The 21,621-nt window shown below is 35.3% G+C and overlaps 1 protein-coding gene across 1 annotated transcript in view; it reads left to right on the top strand.

The window, feature by feature from the left end:
- The first annotated feature begins 9,635 nt into the window (after positions 1 to 9,635).
- The window catches only part of LOC103154557 (lymphocyte antigen 6 complex locus protein G6d-like), a 28,134-nt gene continuing 16,148 nt past the window's right edge, over positions 9,636 to 21,621 (top strand). Inside the window, exon 1 of the mRNA XM_007575885.2 lies at positions 9,636 to 9,969. Coding sequence (XP_007575947.1) covers positions 9,648 to 9,969 — 322 coding nt within the window. The 5' untranslated portion in view covers positions 9,636 to 9,647. The remainder of the gene's footprint in view (positions 9,970 to 21,621) is intronic.

The raw sequence follows: 21,621 nt of genomic DNA, 5'->3' as shown, positions 1-21,621 counted from the left end.
ATGTCTGCTGAACGGTTTCTGCTGCAGCCCTTGTGGTTCTGATCCACGTTCTGGCCCACGATCAAACCAGAATAATGAAGTTGAAGTCGGTGTTGGCACTCTGAAGGTTTTGCTAGAAACGCAATGTGGTCCCGCTTCGGCCGACTTAGATTTTTTCCTTTATGTTAGTTTTCTTTAATCTTTTGGTTTTGGTTGCATCCACAGACTCTGACCTCCTGGTTTCTACCTTTTTCGCTCTCTAGCTGCCTCCGTAGCCGCAGTAACTAACTCTTAATTCATAAATAAATAACATACACATGTCAAACTATTTCTGAGGAGTTCGACAATCTGAATCCGTCAGCTCGTTCTTCTGCTGCACCGATCCGACTTTAGCCTCTCCTCTGTTTTTATTTATGTTGAGCTTCAGAGACGGACTCTCCAGACCTGTGTTTACGTTTTCTTTTCACTTTTGCCCCCCAGTTTTTGATAGACTCCACAGGCCGCGCCCTCTTTTGTGTGACTGCAACTGAGTTTTCTTTTCAAGACTTCATGACACAAGAGAAACTGTGTCCAGATTTTAACTCATGTTTGTGTTGTGTTTGTGTGACTGGAAGGCTGAGCAGGATTCGGAAACTCAATAAACTTCTATTTTCTTTTCATGTCTTTTGTCGTCTCTGTTGAAATTCAGCCTTGGTGCCACCAGGTGGCACTATAGAGAAAGTTCAAATTATTTTCTGAATATTTGGTCACAAATTTGTATTTTACTGTTTCATAACTTTGTCAGTGTAATTAATATTTACTGTAATTCTCACTGTATTTAGATCGGAAAAATTACATTGTTGTGGTTTATTTCTGTAAACGGTACATATATTAATATGCAAAATTCACATTTTACACGTTTTTATGCTTAGATTTAGGTTTTGTTTCTTCTATAAACCGTCAAACTGCTTTAAAAAAAACAAAGACCCAACTGTTTTGTTGGAAATAAGTTAGTGTTTTTTGGTGATTTGGAAAATGAGCCAAATTCAAAAAATCTCCCGACCGTTGTTTCGCGCTGCGCCGTTACCTAGCAACGTCACCTAGCAACCGATCGAGCGCCATTAAGTTTGTTCAGCTCGTTTTATTGCTGTCTGTGCTGTACAACGGCATTTCAGGGATTAAAATAGTAAAATATAGGAGGTGAAATGGATTTAATGCCACATTTCGTAAAAGTACATTTAAAATATTTCATATGTAATATTTCTGTCTTAAAAAGTCTTTGTGCTGTTAAGGAAATAAGTTTTACCTAAGGTGAAACACTGAGTCAGTCAAGAATAAATCAAAATGCATTTAGATTATTATTTTATTAAGAAATTAAGCAAAGAATATGAGCAATGACTCCCCTGACTGGTCCAGGGAAGTGAAGAAAAGATGAAGGTGCATCGCTTTTAATATCCACCAGCCCACTTACAATGAGCAAAGGGGAGGATTCCATCAGTTTCAGTTTACTTTACAACTCTGGTATTTGCACCTGCACACTGTGACCCTGGATGGTTCAAACCCTTTATTATGTGTTTCCAGCGAGCTGCCTCCAACATGAAGGGTGCTTTATAGATAAAACTGGTTACTTGATTGAAATAAAACAAAGTTTTGACATAACAGCTCCTCAATTTGATCCTATGAAGGATCACCTTAAAACAAAACTTTGTTCTACCAGGAGATACATAACTGATGAGCATAAGTAACATTGTAGCATAAAAAAAATCCAAAGTAAAAGAAAAAAAAAAACCTTATGTAAAATGAACTCCTTTAGAAAAGGGCCAAATTGGACAGTTATTGCAGGTTGGATAGTATCTGATTTGGGATATCATGTGTTATCCCTGATCATCTCCTGGAAGCTATGGGGCAAATTATGTACCAATGAGTATTATTGACAAAAATATATCTTCATTTGATAAATATATACATATGTTAGTGTTTTTTCTGATTTTGGACATTCCCAGATTACGACAATGCTTAAGAAAGTATCAATTTGCATAAATAGGATGGTGAGAATAACTTTTTTTTCTACTTTATTGGTAAAAATGGATGTTTTAGGGTTTAAAAATTAATACATATGTATGGGGAGGACTCTCATGGTGGAGCAATTTATTTACAAACATCTTTTCCACAAAAGTTCCCCATTCTGATGTTTTTGGACATATTCACATATGATTCCTCATTAAACTATTCCTGAATCCCAAATGTCTGTGTGTGTTTTTCCTGTAGAGAAAAAAGGGCGTTTTCCTGTTTTGGGGTGTGGCTGCAGGGATATTTCACATGACTCTTGACAAACAGCAGTTAAGTGGGCAGATTTCAACAGCATTAGCACAAAATCACAAGATTGCATTGCTGTTGCTATGGCTATGTTTACCTCTGGTTATTCTTTAGTCGTCCTCCTGCAGAGATGCAAACAGGAAATTAAAACTGCTTTTACAGACAGGTTGAACATATGGAGGCTGTGTCTCGGCTGCCTTTGGAAATGACTGGAACGTCTGGGTTTTCCTCATGTGGCTGCTAAGTTTCTGCAGTGGAAGAAGAGGAGGAGTCTTCCTCTTGACTCAGGATAACCTCAAACCGCAGCTTGGGACCTTCCCTTCTCCTCCACCTCCTGTTTTATGAGTTGTTTGAACGCCGGAGGAGTCAGAGGCTGACGCACCGCGCTGAGACAGTTTCCAAACGCAGACAGTGTTTGAGTTTGAATCAGATGCTGCAGTTGAGGAATCAGCCACACCCAGATGCAACAGTTTGGTTTTGTAAAACTTTTAGGTGGTTCAAAAATAAATAATAATAAAAAAAACAACACTTGGAGGCTCCATGAATGCAAGTCCATCCATGTAAATTAGAATTACTTATTATTGCTAATGTTTTTCTATAGATTACTAATTTATCTGAAAATTAGACACGCAGAATAGGATTTTGATACAGAAATGATTTCCAGACTGTCACTGACCAGTAAAAACGTTTTAAAATATAAACATATGAGCTTAATAAATAATATATTTATTATCTGCTCAAAGATTATTTACAAAAGACACTTTTGATCTGATAAATGGGCCTCACTGGAAAACATATTCTACATTATTAAATGACTAAGTGATACGATGAAGTATTAGGGCTATGCTAAGAAAAAAGTAAAAATAAAATAATATGAGAATAGTCATAATATTATGAGAATAAAGTCATATTAAGAGATTAAAGTTGTACAAGAATAAAGTAGAAAACAATATGAAAATAAAGTTGTAATAATATGAGAATAAAGTTGTAATAATATGGAAAAAATGTCATAATTTGACAATAAAGTCTTAATAATTTCAGAATAAAGTCATAATATTACAACTTTATTCTTGTATGACTTTAATTTATTTTCATTATTTTATAACTTTATTCTTGTGATTTTATTTTATTTTATTTCTTAATATGGCCCTAATACTTATCATAAAATGGAAAGTTGAGTGGAAGGAAGAACTGTGGCAGAGAAAGGTGTCTCGGGAACAACTGTCACATTTCTTTTTGTTAAGCCACTTCTAAACCAGAGACAACATAAGACGTATCTATATTGATAAGTTATTGATCAGTTATTGAGATGCTGATTTCATTTTCTGACTGGATTTTGTTCCACCCACGTTGGAGTCACGGTTTTTTTCATCTGAGCTGAACCTCATAAGAATCTATGAAGTTATTTTTGTCTATGGAAGCAACATGAGCATCGTTGGCGCCTGATTGGTGCCACAACTAATTGGGCACAAATTTGACATATTATAGGTGATATTTAGCTGCTTTTGAAGAGGAAAATCATTTAATTTTCACACTTTTTTCTTTTACTGTAGTCTTTGTACCATTTGCATTTATTTTGTCTAATAATATGAAATGTGTTGGTTACATTAGCTTCTAGGATAGGAGCCGTCACAAAGAACTGATCAACCAATCAGAAGCAGAAGCAGACTCTGTTTTACAGCCAATGAGAATTATTTCATTATTTCATTATTCAGACTAAAAATGTCAACAATATGTCATTAAATACATAACTATTTTTAAGTTAACGTTTAAAATATGCAACTACATTATTCAATCAAACATGTTCACTGAATTTCTGACTCATTTGTATATTTTGGAAACTGTAACAATGAGGAAACATGAGTTGTGTCTTTTTATGGTCAGTGTGTTAAAATATAAATGAGTCAGAGGGATAACCTGACCATCACAGTCGAGCAAAGTCATATGATTCTGATGTTTTGGAAACAAGAAGATGTTTTGGTTATTTTTCTAATATTCAGCAGAATTAAAAAAAAAAACACCTGGAGAAAAAAACTGTTAAAGTTTAAAACAGAAGAAAGAAGACGTCACTACAATGCAACAAGACATATTATTAATTTAAAACATATTAATTTTTTTACATTTATTTGATTGAAAGAAAACGTTTTTTTCTTTGCAGTACAGTCCCTAGTAAAAGGTTTTACACCCCTTTTCTAGGAAACGGTGTACAAACACATTTTCTAGAAAAGGGGGGAATATTGATTTATATAAAAAAAGCAAATCAATTTGACCAAGAACACTGATCTTTATGGATGTAAAAATTTACAAAAACAAAACCTTTAATGTCAAAGTGAAAATTGATTTCCACAAAAATAACAACAATTAAATAAAAATATAATGTAGAATAAGTGATTGCATAAATATTCACTCCCAAAAGGGATAGGGATACATAGAGTGTGACTGATCTAACTCAGTCACACTCTATGTAAAATTTAACCTGAAATTTGGCTGCTAATAGATGCACAAGTTACACAGCTGTACATCTTTGAAAAGCATTAGCTGAGCCTCCTGCACAATCAACAAGAATACAGGAAGTGGCTTCTGAATGGTAAGTCAACAATGAAACACTTGTCTTTTCCAGCAGCCATTGTACGGTGCATACAGCAGTAAAACCAGCTGACCAAACGTGCTCGAGTTCAGCTTTGGTTGCTAAGTAACAGGTAGGGTTGCTAGGTAACAACACAGTGCCCACTGATTTGTGATGTTTTGAAACTGCTCATTTTCCAGACATAGAAAACATAAAATTATTGCAAAAAAAAAAAAAAAAAACATCTGGGTGATTTTTTTAAGTTCTTGGTTTGTTTCAGAAACAATACAAACCCAAATGGAAATATTTATGTGTGAATTTTGCATTATATGTCCCCTTTAAATATTTTTACTTATTTGTCATTACTTTGTAGAAATCACTTTTCATTTCAAATTTAATGTTGTTTATTTTATTTTATTGTCAGAAAAGCTACATTTTGTTGATAATAACTGATTTGTAAAAGCAAATAAAGAGGCTAAAACTTCCAAGCCGGTGAACTTTTCCTATTGGCACTGATTGTTCAAATATGGAATTTTTTCTTTCTTTTCTTTTCTCCGACGCAGTTTGGTGATTCCTGCAGCCGATGAATAAGGATCAGTCTGTTTCCCACATGCCGTCGTCCTGATTGTCAAAATGTTGGGCAACACAGAGGATCTGTGGGCAAAACAGCAGAGCGGCATTTCCCCACGCCGAATGCCTCCTCCCTCAGCATTTCAGCATCCTGACTCTGCAGAAGTCATCTCATAACTCTGACCACCCTCCAGCAGAATCAAACTTCACAATCCCCTCGCAGATAATCACCAAATTACTCTCATGGAAACAGGAAAACCTCGAAAACACACATCGCCATGAATATAGTTGTTGTCTGTTCGCAGACTTTCAACCACAACAAACACTCAGGAATGTTTGAGCGCAAACCAGACAAGATGGGTCCTGACCAGAATCCCTCCTGCCAAAACTCCAGTTGGTTCTTCTCCACCTAATAAACTTTAAATGAGAGGAGACACTTCCCGCCCTTAAAGGTCCACCATTATTCTTCACTGACCAAGATATACACTGCAAATACACAAAAAAGTATTTTTATAGTTTTATAGAGCAATTAACTTAGTACACTTAAATTAAGACAAAACTGACTTTAAAGTAACTTATCAACAAAATATATCAACATCAATTCCTTGATATTGATGAAAAATAGTTAAATTGGCAGATTACTTCACTTATAACACGGGGAAATTGTTTTGCTGCAAGTTTATCCAATTGAACCAGCACTTTTCCATTAATATTAAGGAATTACTGACTTAAAACAAGCTGACATATCTTGCTGTTAAGTTAATTTAGTCTTATTTCAAGTGTAATAAGATTTTTTCACCAGACTAAAAGTACTTAGTAATATTTGCTGTTTTTGCAGTGAATGATATACAAAACATGTTCATTACATGTAATACACAAAATCATTCTCAGATATTTACGTTTCACCCGACCAGTTCTGCTGGTTTTGAGCTCTAATGCGCTGCGTTGGTGTGACGTCACGAGTATGCAAATGAGCTGCTGCTGGCCACGCCCTCCTAACGGAGCCTTTACGTTAGCATCTCCGACAGAAGAGAAAATGGCTACAAGCAGACGCACAGCGGTACAAACAAAGCAAAAGGCAAAAAGATGTCAGGAGAAGATGATTATTTCCATTAAACTGATTAGTTAATGTTTGTGATGTACTATATGAGCTAAAGGATCAGTTAATTATGAGCTGGGAACTGTTGAACAGGTGAAATTATCCGTTAGGTGAGCGTGAACAGGAACAACCAATAAAAACAGGAAGTACAGAAAGTGAACTTGATTTTTAAAAAATTAAACTATTCAAAACTATTCTCACTGGAAACAACATCAGCTTTTGTTTTCCTTCTGTGACACTTTTAATTTCCAGTTTTTCTCATCAAAAGCCTACTGGAAAGTTCACGGTTTTATAAACTTACTGAGGGAAAAGTGTTGCAGCAGCAACAAATATTTCAAAACAGCAATTTAACCTGTAGAAACATATTCTTCTCTTTTGCAACTTGATTCTCAGCCAGTATTTCCAGGTGTCAAAAGTACTCACAGTCTTTAATTAAGTACAGATACGTGTACAAAAAATGAATAAATAAAATAAATAAATAAATAAATAAAATGAAACTTTGCTATAGTTTCGATCCATTTAGTTTTTCTCCTCATGAATTGAGTGCTTCTTCTTCTTCTTCTCCTTCTTCTTCTTCTTCTTCTTCTTCTTCTTCTTCTTCTTCTTCTTCTTCTTCGTTTTGGTTGCAGCAAACTGAAAGTTTTTGTGCATTTGGTGGATTGTTTCTGTCTTTTTTGTGTCATGGAAGTAACGATCCTTGTGTCATACTATAAAAAGTAGAAGCAGATATTTATCTTAAAATGTAGTAAGTAAAAGTAAAACGTCATCCAAAAGGTACATACTCAAATACCTTAAAAATCTACTTAAGTACAGTAATGAAGTACTTTTACTTGCTTACACTTTTGTCACTGGAAATATCAACAACAGACATCAGAGTCTGATTCTAAAAACAAGGTTGAGAAGAGATAAAGATGCAGGACAGGAAGAAGTACGGTAAGTTGGAAACTCATTACTGGTTAGAGCATCATCAGATAAAAAAAGGTGAAGGATCTGAGACAGACAATAGGAACAAGATTATTTTCTGTTCCACTTTGAGCTTCCAGCTTATCTTAAGCTGCACTAAAAATGTGGCTTTGCAAACTCATGCTGTATTTCTCTTCCACCTATGTGCAAAGTTTATATCACCATGAAATCTTTCTCTTTTGCTTCACTTACAGTTTTTGCCCGTCCTGTCCCCAAAATATTTTTAGTGACGTCGCAACTTAAATGGGACGTCTTTAGAGAAATTCACATTATCTTCATTGTTCTCTTTTGTGCTTCCATTTTTTGAGAAACAGCAGACTGTTTCTCAAAAAACAGTCTCTGTGGTTTTTTTAAGAAACAGCAGAGAGAGAGAGAGAGTTTTTTTTCTAAAAAAAAAAAAAAACATCCAACCATTTTTTTTTGGCAATAAGTCAATGTTTTATTTTTTGGTGTCTGGAAAATTAGCCATTTCAAAAGCCTCCATTAAGGCACAGCGCCGTTACCTAGCAACCCAAGATGAGATCCAGCATGTTTGGTCAGCTGGTTTTGCCGTTTCATGCCCAGTACAATGGCTGCTGGAAAAGACGAGTGTTTTGTTGTTGACTTATTATTCAGATACCACTTGCTGCATTCTTGTTGGTTGTGCAGGAGGTTCCACTACTGCTTGTCAAAGACATGGGGTTATGTAATTGAGAATCTGTTTGCAGCCATTTTTATATGCGAGTCTAAACTCTGAGTTGGGGGCGTGGCCAGCAGCAGCTTATTTGGATTTAAAGTGACAGGAGTCCCTCAAACAGCTCCTTCTGAAAGGACCTCATATAGACAGAGCTATTATTGGAGAATCATTTTGTGCAAAAATTATAATGAACATGTTTTGTGTCGCCCATAGATCCATCCTAATCTGTCATGTTTAAATAAATTGATATTTCAAAAACAGAATCTCAGTCAGTTGATTTTTCATCCTCAACAGTAGCCCTGAAAAACAGATTTCTACCCGCTAATAAAGAATAAAAATGTTGTTGAAAACTTGAACTGTGACCTCTGCTCCATGTGGCTCTCTGCTGTGAAAACTCTAACAGGTGATATCAAAATAAACTGCAGGAAGATAACACACAGTGGGTTTGTATTAATCCACTATTTTGTTAATGTTGAAGTGATGGTTTTATACCTTTTCTCTAAAATTAGGCAGTTCAAAAACCATTGTTTGAAAACACAATGTTTTATTTATCCACTGGCTAAGAAGTTAATAAAAACCTCTATATCAACACCAGAGCCAGAGCTTCTGCTGTGGGAAAGGCGTTCAAAGTGAATATTTATCTACTCTAGATAAGATACTGAATGCTTGTAACTTCTCAACAGAACCCCAGTATAATGTCTCCATTTGTGTCTATACCTTCATAAAACAAACTGAAATGGTTCCAGTTTCTGAAAATGTAAATTTCCTAAAATTTCCCAGTTGAATCATGGGTACAGGCAAAAGAAAAGAAGACGTCAATAAACAAGTTTTGCTTCACTCCAACTGTAAATTCGTTCTGTTTCTATCATCTGCTCTGATTCCTCCCCCTTCAAATGTCACCCTGGGCATCTGTCCATTTATGTCAACATTAACTTCTGTGGGATTTGGTAGCTTTTGAAATCCTTCATTTTTACTGGAAAATGTCTAAGAAATTATACCTGAGTTGGGTAATAACTAGTTATATTTACTTGAAAAAAATTACTTTGAGGAGTATTTTTACTACGCTGCACTTTGACCTTTACTTGAATTATTTTATTTTTAAGTATTTCTGCTCTTACTTGAGTAAAATTCCTGGATTTTCTACCCACTGAGTGAAAAACAAATATGTTTTAACCAAAAATTGACCATAAACAGATGCACAGCTGCAGTTTTTGTTAAAGTTTAATATGTTTTTTGTTGAAGGAAACTGATTTGGAAAAGTTTTCTTTTGCCAGATTTTATCTTTTGCTACTTGAATTATAGCCATTTTGGTCATTACAATACCAAAATATCCACTTAACTTTATATTTTGATGATGTAATTCTTAAATATTAAGTGATTAAAATTTGATCAGTTACTTTTAACCAAATACTTTTTTACTTACTTGAGTAAGTTCTTTTTAAATTACTTGAGTTAAAATATGCTGAAGTAATGCTACTCTTGCTTGGGTTAACGGTAAAATGTACGGAAGCCGAGGTGCTCCCCGCTCCCCCACTGCTTTCTGTAAGGTGACTCTCACCCACATCCACCTGTACCGAACCCATCGTACCGTGAAGTCCGCCCGAATCGCGGTGACGTCTCGGTCCAGAAGGTGGAGGGATATAAAAGCCTCCATGTCGGAAAAACTCTGCTCTTCTCATAACGGTCTGAGTTTCCACAGACACGCTGCGCCTTTTCTTTCTCCTCCTCCGCCAAGTTTTTATTTGTTTGTTTTTCTCGACTTTTCTTCAAAGATGAACAGAATCGTTTTTGTCTTCGTCGCCGGACTCGCCTTTGCAGTCGGTAAGCAGTGGCTAATTAATTTAATCAATGAAATTAATCGAAGATAACTGTTTCATCTGTCAGTTAATGAAGAAACGGCAGTTTATCAACTTTTTTTTCTCCACTGCTTTTTACTACTTATGATTACAGTTTGTACCATAATTCCTCCCAAGGACAAATTTGGAGGTTTTAAATTAGAATTAACAGTTTAACGCATTTTTTTAGTTAATGAGGTCACATCATATATCATTTACCTTTATGAAAAATACCACATTATTTCGTCACATGAAATGTGTTTCAAATGTAGTCAGGTTGTTTTGTTTGGAGTCCAACTTCATCTTTTTGGCTTCAGGTTTCAGGCTGGGTGTGTTCAGCTGATGAGTCAGAAATAAACAAGATCCAATAAAAAAATTACTTTAAGCCATTTATGAATAAAACACCGTTAAGGCCATGTTTGGGTGTGGTCATTTAACACAGAAGGCATTTTTTTAAAAAGATTAATTGGATTTTGGTAACTAAGTTAATTTTTTTTATCATTAACTTATTTGGATGTTGCAAATAAAACGATTGTGTTGGATTTTGAAAAGATTACATGGTTTTCATAAAGTCCTTTAAGGTTTAAAAACTGGCCACTTTATGAGGTATAACTAGCTAAGATACTTTTTAAGTTAAGAGATGCTTAAAATCGTCATGGCACAGATCCAACAAGTTGTCAACTCTGGTTTATTTTGACCAGATAATTTAATTTATTTGCGTCAGGATGTTCTTTGAGTTTTAGATCTGGTCTCCGTTGACGCCATTGGAGAGCAGATTAACTCGTTTTCATGTCCAACAGTGTAACTGGACGTGATTTTGATGCGTTGTTTGGCTGAAAACAGCCATCAGCAGATGGGTAATAAATGAAGGCAACATTGCTCAGACTGGCTGTGCCAAGTAAAAATCTCCCACATCTGTATTTGGCCACGCCCGCTGGTCTGAACCATTGACCAAAACTACGATGCATTCATGCCTCTGGTTGTTTACACCAAATTCTGGTCCAACGGTCTAAAAAACACGAGTCATCACACCAGGCAACTTTTACCTAACCCTTTATTGCCCGGTTTTGGTGAGGCTGTTCACACTATTAGCCGACAGGAGAAGCACAAGGCGTGGCCTTGTGCTTCTCCTCCAAAGTTCAATGGCTATTTTTGCTGTTTTTGACCATTTTCTGTAGTTTTGTGTGAAAGTCCTTGTCAATAATTGGTTTCCTAAATCCTCAGACCAGCCCATCTGGCATCAACAATCAATTCATGTTCAAAGTAAATATTATTTCCCATTGATCTTCTGCTGTCTTAGCCCATTTTTTTCCAATATCCGATTGCTATTTTCTTCATTTCTGATCATTTTATGTGGTTTTGTGTGAAAATTCTTGTAGTTTTTGAAATCCTCAGACCAGCCCATCTAGTCTCAATCATTATTTCATGTTCAAAGTCACTTAAATATTCTTTCCTATTGGCTTTCTACTGGTCAGCCATTCCCCCTGCCATATGGTTCCCTGAGCTGCTGTTTGTGCGATCAGCTAATTGAAGAGGTGTACCTAATAACATTTCCATTTAAATTATGATAAAATGTGTCGTCTGTGGTTGTAATTAGGAGCTCCGGTGTCTGAGGACTGAAACGGTTGCACATTCCAGGCGATTTTGTTTCAGATTTCACTTCAAATGACAGGGAGATAAACAACACCTACAGGGAGGGGTGGGGTGAGTTTTCAGTTATTTTTCTTGCATCATAATAAATAAGCTGGAGTCTTGTGGTTTGGTTTTGAATATTAAGAAATGGCTTAAAATTATCCTGAGCAGACGGTTCAGAATAAGCAAATCTGTCTTATTTTACTTCTGGGAAAAATTTGTTTTGTTGGTAGAAGTGTCAGTGAATTTTTGAGGCAGTTTTGCAATTCGAGGTGGGTTCATTTTTTATGTAGTCTGCTTGAAACATCTTGCATAACTTGCCAAAAATGGGTCAAATGTAGTGGTGCTGTTATTGGATGATAAAAGATGAATAGCTGTTGTGGGAAAAGGCAAAAGAAGCTCATTGTTGGTCCAGTTTAGCTAAATGGGTAACATCATGCTGTGAGTTGTGGAGGGCAGGGCAACAATAAATACGTTTTGAATTGTTATTGCGGCCAACTGAAAAATTCCTTATTTTCAAGGGCAACTGTTGTACAAATCAATGTTCAGTCTCCTTCTGAGCTAGTTTTAAATCTTTAGATTTCTTTCTTTTTTTAACAATTTTGGCACTAGCAGGTTGTTGATATATTAGGCTAATGCTAACATCACTTGTTAATTCCATGTTTTATTACAATTCCAATATATTGTATATTTTATTTGCAAAGCATACATACATAATCCTTATGTTGCCTCAGGTTCAATGTATTTATTCTAACAAAAGAGGAAATTAAGATGGTGGTTAACTTTAGGCCAGCAGCTTCTGCCCCTGTACATTAAATAAAATATAATAAATAACTCTAAGCAATAGCTTCCAATGAGCAGTTAGCAGCAGTTAGCAGCAGTTAGCATTTTTAAAATTAAACCTAGCTAAAATTGACAACATTAATAACAGTTAAACATATACAAAACATAGCAAAATTACTCATAAAACACTGTTTATTATTACATTTGTCTCAAATGTATTAATAAACAGTATTTATATTTGTCAAGAAAACACAGAACTGATCCTAACAGTTACAAACGGCAACAAAAAATGGGGGAGGAGCTGTCAGTTACTGGTTGCTACGGTAACCACCAACTGCCAAGAGCAACAAGTCACTAATAAATGCCTGGAGAAACAACTTGTTGACTCGACAAAAATAAAGAAAAAAAAGCCTCACATTTATAATAAAACCCGGTTACACATAAACATAGTACACAATAAATTACATTAAAAAATATTTTAAAATTATGCTAATGAGAAGTCCAATCCAAACTTCAGTTTGAATAATCTCATGGGTAATTGTAGCTTTGTAGCATCAGTTTAATGAATAGTAAAGAAATCAGTTCTGGAGATATTTGCTATGCTAAAGCTAACAGGTGGTTTAGTTTTGTAGGCTAATGTTGCTTGCTAACAATATTAGCTTTAGCCAAATGTTTTAACATGAACATTTGGTTTTCATGTCCTGGAAACCAATAAATCAGTCAGAAATTACTCATTTTATTAAAAAACAAAAAAACAAAACAAAAACAACAACAACAGAAAAACAACAACAGAAAAACAAAAAACAGATTCAACGGTGTGAGTAATTGTAGTTGAATGACATATTTGCTAAGCTCAAGCTAGCAGTTCCTTTATTTTGTAGGCTAAAGCTAATGTAGCTTGTTAATGCGTTTGCTAATTCCAATGTCTGGAGTTCAATAAGTCAATCAGATTAGTGCTTTTTATTTATTTATTTATTTTACATAAATGGAGTACACAATAAAGTAAATAAGAAATATTTTCTAATGAAAAGCTAACTTCAGTTTGTGTAATTTGTGAAGAGTCACTTTAACCTTTATATGTTTCTTTATAGATCCACCAGTGTGAGTAAGTGATAGATGAAAGGTGGAGCTTAGGGTTTTCTGCAGTCTGTACTCTGCTGGATTTACTTTAATGATGTTGTTGCAGGTCGGTGTGAGGCATCGTGTTTGAGGTTTGGTGCAGTTTTTTTCCACGCTCTTTAAAATCAGTGAATCATGTCCCGACTTGGCAACCCTTGCCTGAGAAATTCTGCAACTTGTAAAAGTTGTCTTCTCACATTCCTTAAACACAGAGGACCTTCAAATACACCATCTGTCCTGCGTCCATTGTGTCCCGGTTTTGTTTTGTTCTTGGGATTTCTTCCACCATCTTGACTCGCTCTCATATTTCAGACCACACCGTAAGAGAGGGGGGTATATTCCCCTCTTGTCTGTTGTTCTTCGCTCCAGGTCAGGGCACTGACCTCACTCCCACATTGCTGAGCCTAAATATATGTTACTTTGTGACAGAAGACTGAGTCACAAATGCAGATAGTTATTTGGGAATTGACCAGGAGGTCAGGTTTAGGGAAGTGGCTGGTTTCAGCCTTGCTAGCTGCAGAAATCAACATGTCACAGGCTGCCTGGAGGTTTCCCCAAACGACGACTGCCAGAAAAATAAGCACAAAGTTTCACCTCCGTCCAACTTTGAGCCTGTTATGTCACGGCTTTTCCAGAGAAGGAAGAATAAAACAAGGTGGCTGTTGATTTAGTAGCTCTTCTGAAGAAGCCTTGGGTGTACTTTGTATCCAGTTACGTAAAAACAGTTTAGTTTGTTGCTGGTTTCTTGTGTTTGTACTTTAGCTTCTACTGAATATCTCTTAATTCACTTGAAGTAAGGCAATAGTTACTCATCAGCAACATTTCTGAAAGATATATGAGCTTGTTTTGAGTATATAACCTCTTAATATTGATTAAAAAGTTCTAGTTCCACTGGTAGATGAAGCTAGTACCTTTTTAGAACCAATATTAATGAATTATTTAACTAAAACAAGCTACTATATGTTGCAGAAATGTCACTTATAAGTCAGTTTTGTCTTATTTAAAGTGTATTAATCTGTCATGATAGCAGATTTTGCTGGACAATAAATTCTCCCTGAATTTATCATGATAAACAGTAATAAAGTTATTTTGAGACCATTTTCAAGTAATATATTGGTGATGGCATAATCTACAAAAACACAACTTTAACTTCTAATCAACATTTAAAACTTTAATATCCAAATAAACAAAAGAAAAGCTATGACAAATGAAACGAATTAATTCGTCCCCGTGAACAAAATTATACATTTCTCCTACCATGTTTTAGGAAAAGCCTTTGTCTTAAATTTTCATCAATTTTTGAAAAACTTCTTTAAAAAAAAAAAAAAAAATAGATTTCAGCTTTTAATTTTCATCCCATTCAAATCAAATAAGAAAACAAAGTATTTAATTAGCACCAATGCAGATTAAATTACCCCTGTTGCTTGTTTTTTTTTTTAATTGCAATGTACACATAATTATGTCCTCTACAAAGAAGCTTTGGAAACGACGTTTGCTTAACATTTCACGTGATGATCTTGTTTACCCACTGACTGGACCCAAAATGTTTCCACAGTCTGACTCACCTCTCCGTCTCCACACAGTTTCAGCTCATTCTCAGAGTCACAGCTCATTGGATTATTTTTGTTTTTTTAATTTAGGATCCAACTCCCTCTTGGCTTCACCTGAACACAGAAACAAATAAGTTGACACCCAAACAGAGCTTGTTTCAACTGGAAGCAAACTATTTTTAAGTGATTGCAACACAAACCACCTCAGGTTTAACAGATGCATTATTGTTTTTCAGCAGCCAGAATGATTCACTCTTAGTTTGATCATGAATTAAACTGACCATTTTGTTTCTTCTTTATTTTATTGTGATTAATTTAACTGCATCTGCCTTTATTTTGGCTCTTTTACGGTTTTTTCCTCTGAAGAGTTCGTTTTAGTTTTGAAGCCTGCAGTTCTGTTGACCGAACACCAGGGGGAAGCATAACACCAGGAACTCAGCGGTGCCACACCTATTATCTAAAACGAGCCGCTTGTTTAGAGACAGAAATGCTTTTTATTTGGACTCCTCTCCACATAGAAAATGAAAGTACACCCTTTGCTAATACTGGGGTGTAATTATATAAATAATCTGATCTTTACTGGGTTCTGAAATTATTGCAATCCAAATTTAAGTTTACAAAACTACACAAAAGATTCCACTTTGTCATCATTTATTAAATAAACATGAAGCAATAATGGAGGGCCCTTCAGTGAATAAACTAAGTACACCCAGGTGACATTTCTAAGTGCTGCTTGATAACTGATGACATCACCTCAATAGTGTTATAAAATAATTTATCTATAAATGGAAAATGTTTAATTCTAACGACTTCCTGATGCGAAAAATGACAAAAACTTTCATATGTGAGTTATGTATAAAGTGCTCCTTCACACACATACATATAACAAACAACAGGTTGTAATGACGAGGCTTTTAAAGGCTGATTAAAATAGAAATGGGCCGAGCGTCGAGCCTTGGGGAATCCCACAGCTGAGCGAATTGTTCGTGGAAGAGCTTATTTAGCTTATTGTTATTTACCGAGAAACTAACAGGAAATGGTAGAACTGGCCCAATCCAAGTCCAGTAACACCAACCAGGCCTCTAAACTTACTTACTTCACTTCTGTAGCTGTTTATGTGGTTGTCATGCCCTAAATCTAATATTTCTGAGTATTTAAACATTTATTTGTTGTTTTATTTGATGGGAACGGATGCAAAAAACAGATCTGATTCCTGTTTTATAATATTTGTACCCAATTCGCATCATCCGTCATTAGAAATACCTTTAAAAGTTGCTCTTAAATCAGCAAAATGGTAAAAAACAAAACAATGTATTTAAAGCCACTGAATCAAAAACGGTTAAAAATTAATGCAGTTTTAGTTCATCTTCATTTTAAAGTCAGTTCTGGTCTTAAAATTAGATGAAAGTGAGTTTACAACTCAACAGAAATAAAATTAAAACCTTTTCTGTTTAGTTTATCCTTAAGTAAAGTTTAAATGGGAATAAAATTAAGAATGGCTCATCGTTGAACAGTGGAAAGTTAGATTATGGTTTGATTCTCAGGAATTATGAGTATATGATTATTTATATTATTTAGCTTTAAATAAAATGAGTCGGTTTGTTTTGTCTGGATACATTTTTTAAAAAGATTTAAATGTTTTTGTAAAAAACAACAACAACAACCTTGCCCAGCCCCTTTTCTAATTTAAGAAGCTTTTATTTAAAGGAATGTCTCTTCCTGTTCCAGGAGTGACGACGGTTCTGGAAATGATGTCTTAACGTTCCAGGAAAATCTAAAATTAATTTAATCTCCTTTACATTAAAACACTGTGGAGGATTTTTAAGGGCAGATAAAACAGACGGGATAAACAAAATTAGGCAAAGATAAATTGTTTCCAAAGCTGAGAATACGTTTAATAAAAAACTAATTAAACTTTAACAAACACTGCAGCTGCGTGTCTGTTTATGGTTAAATTATGTTTGTTTTTTTCATTCAGTGGGTAGAAAATCCAGAAATTTTACTTGAGTTAGAGTAAAAATACTCCTAAAAGTATTTTTTATTTTTTTTTAATAAAGTAAACGTAACAAATGTAACAGCCTCTGATCATCTGGTGAGAAAAAAAAACAATGAATTTCGTCTTTCAGCCTCTTGGAAACTATGCGCCTGGTTTTGTCACTGACGTAAACGTCTCCGGGGAACAAAGCTTGCTTTGCGTCAGAGCGTGTCTGGACCCGACCAGAACCGGGAAGGCGTGTCGGATCGGGTCCGACCGGATCCAGAGACTGTAGAGGGAGGAGAGGCATGCGGCCGTCCGGCTGCATTGCTGAGCGCTGAGGTCCTGCTGGGCGGGGCAGAAAACACCGGGCGCNGTGGCCTTGTGCTTCTCCTCCAAAGTTCAATGGCTATTTTTTGCTGTTTTTGACCATTTTCTGTAGTTTTGTGTGAAAGTCCTTGTCAATAATTGGTTTCCTAAATCCTCAGACCAGCCCATCTGGCATCAACAATCAATTCATGTTCAAAGTAAATATTATTTCCCATTGATCTTCTGCTGTCTTAGCCCATTTTTTTCCAATATCCGATTGCTATTTTCTTCATTTCTGATCATTTTATGTGGTTTTGTGTGAAAATTCTTGTAGTTTTTGAAATCCTCAGACCAGCCCATCTAGTCTCAATCATTATTTCATGTTCAAAGTCACTTAAATATTCTTTCCTATTGGCTTTCTACTGGTCAGCCATTCCCCCTGCCATATGGTTCCCTGAGCTGCTGTTTGTACGATCAGCTAATTGAAGAGGTGTACCTAATAACATTTCCATTTAAATTATGATAAAATGTGTCGTCTGTGGTTGTAATTAGGAGCTCCGGTGTCTGAGGACTGAAACGGTTGCACATTCCAGGCGATTTTGTTTCAGATTTCACTTCAAATGACAGGGAGATAAACAACACCAACAGGGAGGGGAGGGGTGGGGTGAGTTTTCAGTTATTTTTCTTGCATCATAATAAATAAACTGGAGTCTTGTGGTTTGGTTTTGAATATTAAGAAATGGCTTAAAATTATCCTGAGCAGACGGTTCAGAATAAGCAAATCTGTCTTATTTTACTTCTGGGAAAAATTTGTTTTGTTGGTAGAAGTGTCAGTGAATTTTTGAGGCAGTTTTGCAATTCGAGGTGGGTTCATTTTTTATGTAGTCTGCTTGAAACATCTTGCATAACTTGCCAAAAATGGGTCAAATGTAGTGGTGCTGTTATTGGATGATAAAAGATGAATAGCTGTTGTGGGAAAAGGCAAAAGAAGCTCATTGTTGGTCCAGTTTGGCTAAATGGGTAACATCATGCTGTGAGTTGTGGAGGGCAGGGCAACAATAAATACGTTTTGAATTGTTATTGCGGCCAACTGAAAAATTCCTTATTTTCAAGGGCAACTGTTGTACAAATCAATGTTCAGTCTCCTTCTGAGCTAGTTTTAAATCTTTAGATTTCTTTCTTTTATTTAACGATTTTGGCACTAGCAGGTTGTTGATATATTAGGCTAATGCTAACATCACTTGTTAATTCCATGTTTTATTACAATTCCAATATATTGTATATTTTATTTGCAAAGCATACATACATAATCCTTATGTTGCCTCAGGTTCAATGTATTTATTCTAACAAAAGAGGAAATTAAGATGGTGGTTAACTTTAGGCCAGCAGCTTCTGCCCCTGTACATTAAATAAAATATAATAAATAACTCTAAGCAATAGCTTCCAATGAGCAGTTAGCAGCAGTTAGCAGCAGTTAGCATTTTTAAAATTAAACCTAGCTAAAATTGACAACATTAATAACAGTTAAACATATACAAAACATAGCAAAATTACTCATAAAACACTGTTTATTATTACATTTGTCTCAAATGTATTAATAAACAGTATTTATATTTGTCAAGAAAACACAGAACTGATCCTAACAGTTACAAACGGCAACAAAAAATGGGGGAGGAGCTGTCAGTTACTGGTTGCTACGGTAACCACCAACTGCCAAGAGCAACAAGTCACTAATAAATGCCTGGAGAAACAACTTGTTGACTCGACAAAAATAAAGAAAAAAAAGCCTCACATTTATAATAAAACCCGGTTACACATAAACATAGTACACAATAAATTACATTAAAAAATATTTTAAAATTATGCTAATGAGAAGTCCAATCCAAACTTCAGTTTGAATAATCTACTGGGTAATTGTAGCTTTGTAGCATCAGTTTAATGAATAGTAAAGAAATCAGTTCTGGAGATATTTGCTATGCTAAAGCTAACAGGTGGTTTAGTTTTGTAGGCTAATGTTGCTTGCTAACAATATTAGCTTTAGCCAAATGTTTTAACATGAACATTTGGTTTTCATGTCCTGGAAACCAATAAATCAGTCAGAAATTACTCATTTTATTAAAAAACAAAAAAACAAAACAAAAACAACAACAACAGAAAAACAACAACAGAAAAACAAAAAACAGATTCAACGGTGTGAGTAATTGTAGTTGAATGACATATTTGCTAAGCTCAAGCTAGCAGTTCCTTTATTTTGTAGGCTAAAGCTAATGTAGCTTGTTAATGCGTTTGCTAATTCCAATGTCTGGAGTTCAATAAGTCAATCAGATTAGTGCTTTTTATTTATTTATTTATTTTACATAAATGGAGTACACAATAAAGTAAATAAGAAATATTTTCTAATGAAAAGCTAACTTCAGTTTGTGTAATTTGTGAAGAGTCACTTTAACCTTTATATGTTTCTTTATAGATCCACCAGTGTGAGTAAGTGATAGATGAAAGGTGGAGCTTAGGGTTTTCTGCAGTCTGTACTCTGCTGGATTTACTTTAATGATGTTGTTGCAGGTCGGTGTGAGGCATCGTGTTTGAGGTTTGGTGCAGTTTTTTTCCACGCTCTTTAAAATCAGTGAATCATGTCCCGACTTGGCAACCCTTGCCTGAGAAATTCTGCAACTTGTAAAAGTTGTCTTCTCACATTCCTTAAACACAGAGGACCTTCAAATACACCATCTGTCCTGCGTCCATTGTGTCCCGGTTTTGTTTTGTTCTTGGGATTTCTTCCACCATCTTGACTCGCTCTCATATTTCAGACCACACCGTAAGAGAGGGGGGTATATTCCCCTCTTGTCTGTTGTTCTTCGCTCCAGGTCAGGGCACTGACCTCACTCCCACATTGCTGAGCCTAAATATATGTTACTTTGTGACAGAAGACTGAGTCACAAATGCAGATAGTTATTTGGGAATTGACCAGGAGGTCAGGTTTAGGGAAGTGGCTGGTTTCAGCCTTGCTAGCTGCAGAAATCAACATGTCACAGGCTGCCTGGAGGTTTCCCCAAACGACGACTGCCAGAAAAATAAGCACAAAGTTTCACCTCCGTCCAACTTTGAGCCTGTTATGTCACGGCTTTTCCAGAGAAGGAAGAATAAAACAAGGTGGCTGTTGATTTAGTAGCTCTTCTGAAGAAGCCTTGGGTGTACTTTGTATCCAGTTACGTAAAAACAGTTTAGTTTGTTGCTGGTTTCTTGTGTTTGTACTTTAGCTTCTACTGAATATCTCTTAATTCACTTGAAGTAAGGCAATAGTTACTCATCAGCAACATTTCTGAAAGATATATGAGCTTGTTTTGAGTATATAACCTCTTAATATTGATTAAAAAGTTCTAGTTCCACTGGTAGATGAAGCTAGTACCTTTTTAGAACCAATATTAATGAATTATTTAACTAAAACAAGCTACTATATGTTGCAGAAATGTCACTTATAAGTCAGTTTTGTCTTATTTAAAGTGTATTAATCTGTCATGATAGCAGATTTTGCTGGACAATAAATTCTCCCTGAATTTATCATGATAAACAGTAATAAAGTTATTTTGAGACCATTTTCAAGTAATATATTGGTGATGGCATAATCTACAAAAACACAACTTTAACTTCTAATCAACATTTAAAACTTTAATATCCAAATAAACAAAAGAAAAGCTATGACAAATGAAACGAATTAATTCGTCCCCGTGAACAAAATTATACATTTCTCCTACCATGTTTTAGGAAAAGCCTTTGTCTTAAATTTTCATCAATTTTTGAAAAACTTCTTTAAAAAAAAAAAAAAAAATAGATTTCAGCTTTTAATTTTCATCCCATTCAAATCAAATAAGAAAACAAAGTATTTAATTAGCACCAATGCAGATTAAATTACCCCTGTTGCTTGTTTTTTTTTTTAATTGCAATGTACACATAATTATGTCCTCTACAAAGAAGCTTTGGAAACGACGTTTGCTTAACATTTCACGTGATGATCTTGTTTACCCACTGACTGGACCCAAAATGTTTCCACAGTCTGACTCACCTCTCCGTCTCCACACAGTTTCAGCTCATTCTCAGAGTCACAGCTCATTGGATTATTTTTGTTTTTTTAATTTAGGATCCAACTCCCTCTTGGCTTCACCTGAACACAGAAACAAATAAGTTGACACCCAAACAGAGCTTGTTTCAACTGGAAGCAAACTATTTTTAAGTGATTGCAACACAAACCACCTCAGGTTTAACAGATGCATTA

This window comes from Poecilia formosa, unplaced genomic scaffold (genome assembly GCF_000485575.1).
Source record: "Poecilia formosa unplaced genomic scaffold, Poecilia_formosa-5.1.2 Scaffold391, whole genome shotgun sequence".
In the NCBI taxonomy this organism is placed as follows: Eukaryota; Metazoa; Chordata; class Actinopteri; order Cyprinodontiformes; family Poeciliidae; genus Poecilia; species Poecilia formosa.
Note: the sequence above shows the minus strand (reverse complement) of the source record. Positions and strands in the feature narration are given on the sequence as shown.